General features: G+C 48.2%; 1 protein-coding gene across 1 annotated transcript in view; it reads right to left on the reverse strand.

Moving 5' to 3' along the window:
* Positions 1–290, reverse strand: part of LMLN (leishmanolysin like peptidase) — a 19,452-nt gene extending 19,162 nt beyond the window's left edge. The window contains exon 1 of the mRNA XM_026852511.1: positions 20–290. Within this exon, the coding sequence (XP_026708312.1) occupies positions 20–290 (271 nt within the window). The remainder of the gene's footprint in view (positions 1–19) is intronic.
* Positions 291–2,792: the final 2,502 nt, after the last annotated feature.

Consider the following 2,792-nt stretch of genomic DNA (forward strand, 5'->3'; position numbering starts at 1 on the left):
TAACAAAGCTGTAATTTACCTTCATTCTTTGGCACACGTTGAATGGTTATAGTTTTTCCTTGTTCATCACTAGCCTTTAAAGTATTCAGATTCACTCTGTAGTTTTTCTTGTTAATTTTGACAGTAAGATATGTTTTTTTAGCCATTTTAGCATCCTCCAGCTGCATATTTGTCAGTTTATCAAAAGCAACAAAGCTATCACTGCTTCTTGGATACCTCCATTCTACCAGGTTATAAACAAGTTCTGCCTTGGATTGTTCTTCTTCGGTATTCTTAATTTTTTGGATCATTTTTTGAATTTCCACAGAAACAAAATAGACGTCCCTGGTAATACCAGAAATTTTAATGCAAGGTGGGGAAAGTTTATTGTCAAGCTGAATGGTAACATGCTTTCTTCTCTGGAGATCTGCCAAAGTGCCAATTTGCCGCTCATCAAAATTTTCAATTAGCTCATCTGAAATACTGTTTTCAAACTGTTCCTTTAAAATTAAATTCTTTATCCAGGACTCAGCTGCATCCACATTTTTTTGGCTTTCTCCACAAATTTGAAACGTGGCTAAATCAACTTTCTTCTCCAAAACCACAGGCTTTTTCTTCTCAGTGCGTTGGGGTTTGCGCCAAAAAAATGCTGTTAAGAAACATATGTTAATTATTAGTTTTAAATAAAAGATCTTTAGTTTTATGTTCCCATGCAAACAGAAAGCTACTTACATTTAAGCAGAGACATCCATGAATCTGTTGTGGCTGAACATGAATCTTCTCTTTTCTTCATGCTTTCATAAAAGTCTTTGAGCATATTTGTCTGGAAGATGACGATTTTAATTTTTTTCAAATGCTGTACTGATCTTTTGCTTGCAAATTCCACTACAGCATCCAACATGTCATCAGCTACCTTTGCTGGACTCTGTCCTGCTCGACCTAAAAGGCATGTTATCAGTGAACAGTAGTTAAATCAAGGCAGCATCCAGAACACAGAAACCACATCCCCAGCTCGTACAGACTGGTGTCCCTTTCCCCTTCTCCATTACGCTTTCTGGCCAAAGCCCTAAACCTAACTTCAGCCTTACAACCTAAGCCTCCCAGCTCCAGGAGCTGACATCCTACACAGACCTGGGACGCCCTTCTGCCGCGTCGCCATGGAGAGGCAGCGCCGTCGGTAGCGGTCCCCGCCAATAGGCGAGCGGGGAGGGTGGGGCGGAGGCGGCAAGCGCTCCTGATTGGGTGCGGCTCACCGAGGGGCGGGGCGGAGCGGAGGTGGGGACGAGGACGTGAGGGAAAGGTGGCGGAGGGCGCGCGCTGCAGGCTCAGGCAGTGCGATGCAGCGTCAGGCGGGGTCAGGCGGGGTCAGGCAGGGTCATGCAGCGCGATGCAGGGTCAGGCGGGGTCAGGCAGGGTCAGGCAGCGCGATGCAGAGTGATGCAGGGTCAGGCAGCATCGTTCAGGGTCACGCAGTGCGATGCAGCGCTTGCAGGGGCAATGCGGTGCTGTGCAGTTGAGCCTTCTCAGCTGCAGGGCACTGGTGTGGTGCCTGTGGGGCAAGGCAGTGCAGCACATGCAGTGCCGGGCAGCGGATTGCATCCGAGGAGGGGAGCAGCGCAGCGCTGCGCTGTGGAGAGCGAGGCCAGGCGATGCAGTGCTGTGCAACCTGGCCAGGTGCAGCGTGGGGTAATAACGCAGCGCTGTGCAGCACGGCACGATCCACGTAAGGGCAGTGCAGCCTGGTGCAATCCGGCAGGGCCGTGCAGTGCAGCGGGGGGCTGTGCATCACGCTACTGCCCGAGATTCAGTGCACCCCACAGGGCTCGGGTTGCCTCTGCCGCTATCAAAGCCAGTTTTGGGTTGGGGCACCAGGTCCCCAGCTCAGCACAGCCCCTCATTCTCTCCCCGAGACTCCTTGTCCATGGGAGTCCTGTGCTTTGAGGAGTTTCCTCCAGGCCATGAGACTGAAATCTTGTCTAGAACCAAAGGTCCTCCTGTGCCCAGCACATCCCAGAGCTCAAGTCCGGAGTTGAGGTTTCATTTTTCATACACGGCACAGCCTTTTTCCAGCTTCTCAGTCCACAAACACTGTACAGCAGAGCATCCCCAAGTTTCTAGTACAGAAACTAGTAAAGAAACTTTCATCACCACCACCAGGAACAAAAATTCTTTGGTTTTTTGTAGTGTTTCATCCTGCTGCTTTCCAAGGCACTCAATTATGAGGGCCACGTCCCGGCTCACCCAGCAGCTCAGTGGCAGGTGGATGCCTGGTGCCAACAGTTAAACGGAGTCACTCTGGCAGCTGCAGTGCTCCCACAAGACAGAAAAGCATTCAAAAAAAACCAGAGAAGGAAGATCATCCTCATCTTTTCACAGGGAGCAAAATCTCTTAAAAGCAGGAGTGGGTTAAAATCTGTATTGCTTTAAATGTGAATTTATGCAGGACATCCATCTGCAGTGTTGCACGGGCATCTGCGAAGAGCAGACATTTTTTATATTGCCACCTACAGATACCGTAAACACTTTTCCCCTTTGCAGGCAATGAGAGCATTGTAGCAAGGGTTTTAAGACATCCTGCCAGGTACTTGCAGCACAGGTCTCCTTTGAACTAAGGCAGAATAATTTCACCTGGAATCTGTATGCACAACTCCATCACTCAGAGGATACAAGAAAACAATTTTGTCGTCCAAGCCTTTTCAGCTTCTCACTATTTATAGCATCACTGTTACAAAGATAAGCAATTGTAAAGCAACAGTTCTACTAAGTGTGTTCCTTTGTTCCCTTGTGTAAATGACTCAATAATACAATGTAGC

Source organism: Athene cunicularia, assembly GCF_003259725.1.
Source record: "Athene cunicularia isolate RWA chromosome 7 unlocalized genomic scaffold, athCun1 chr7_part1, whole genome shotgun sequence".
Classification (NCBI taxonomy): Eukaryota; Metazoa; Chordata; class Aves; order Strigiformes; family Strigidae; genus Athene; species Athene cunicularia.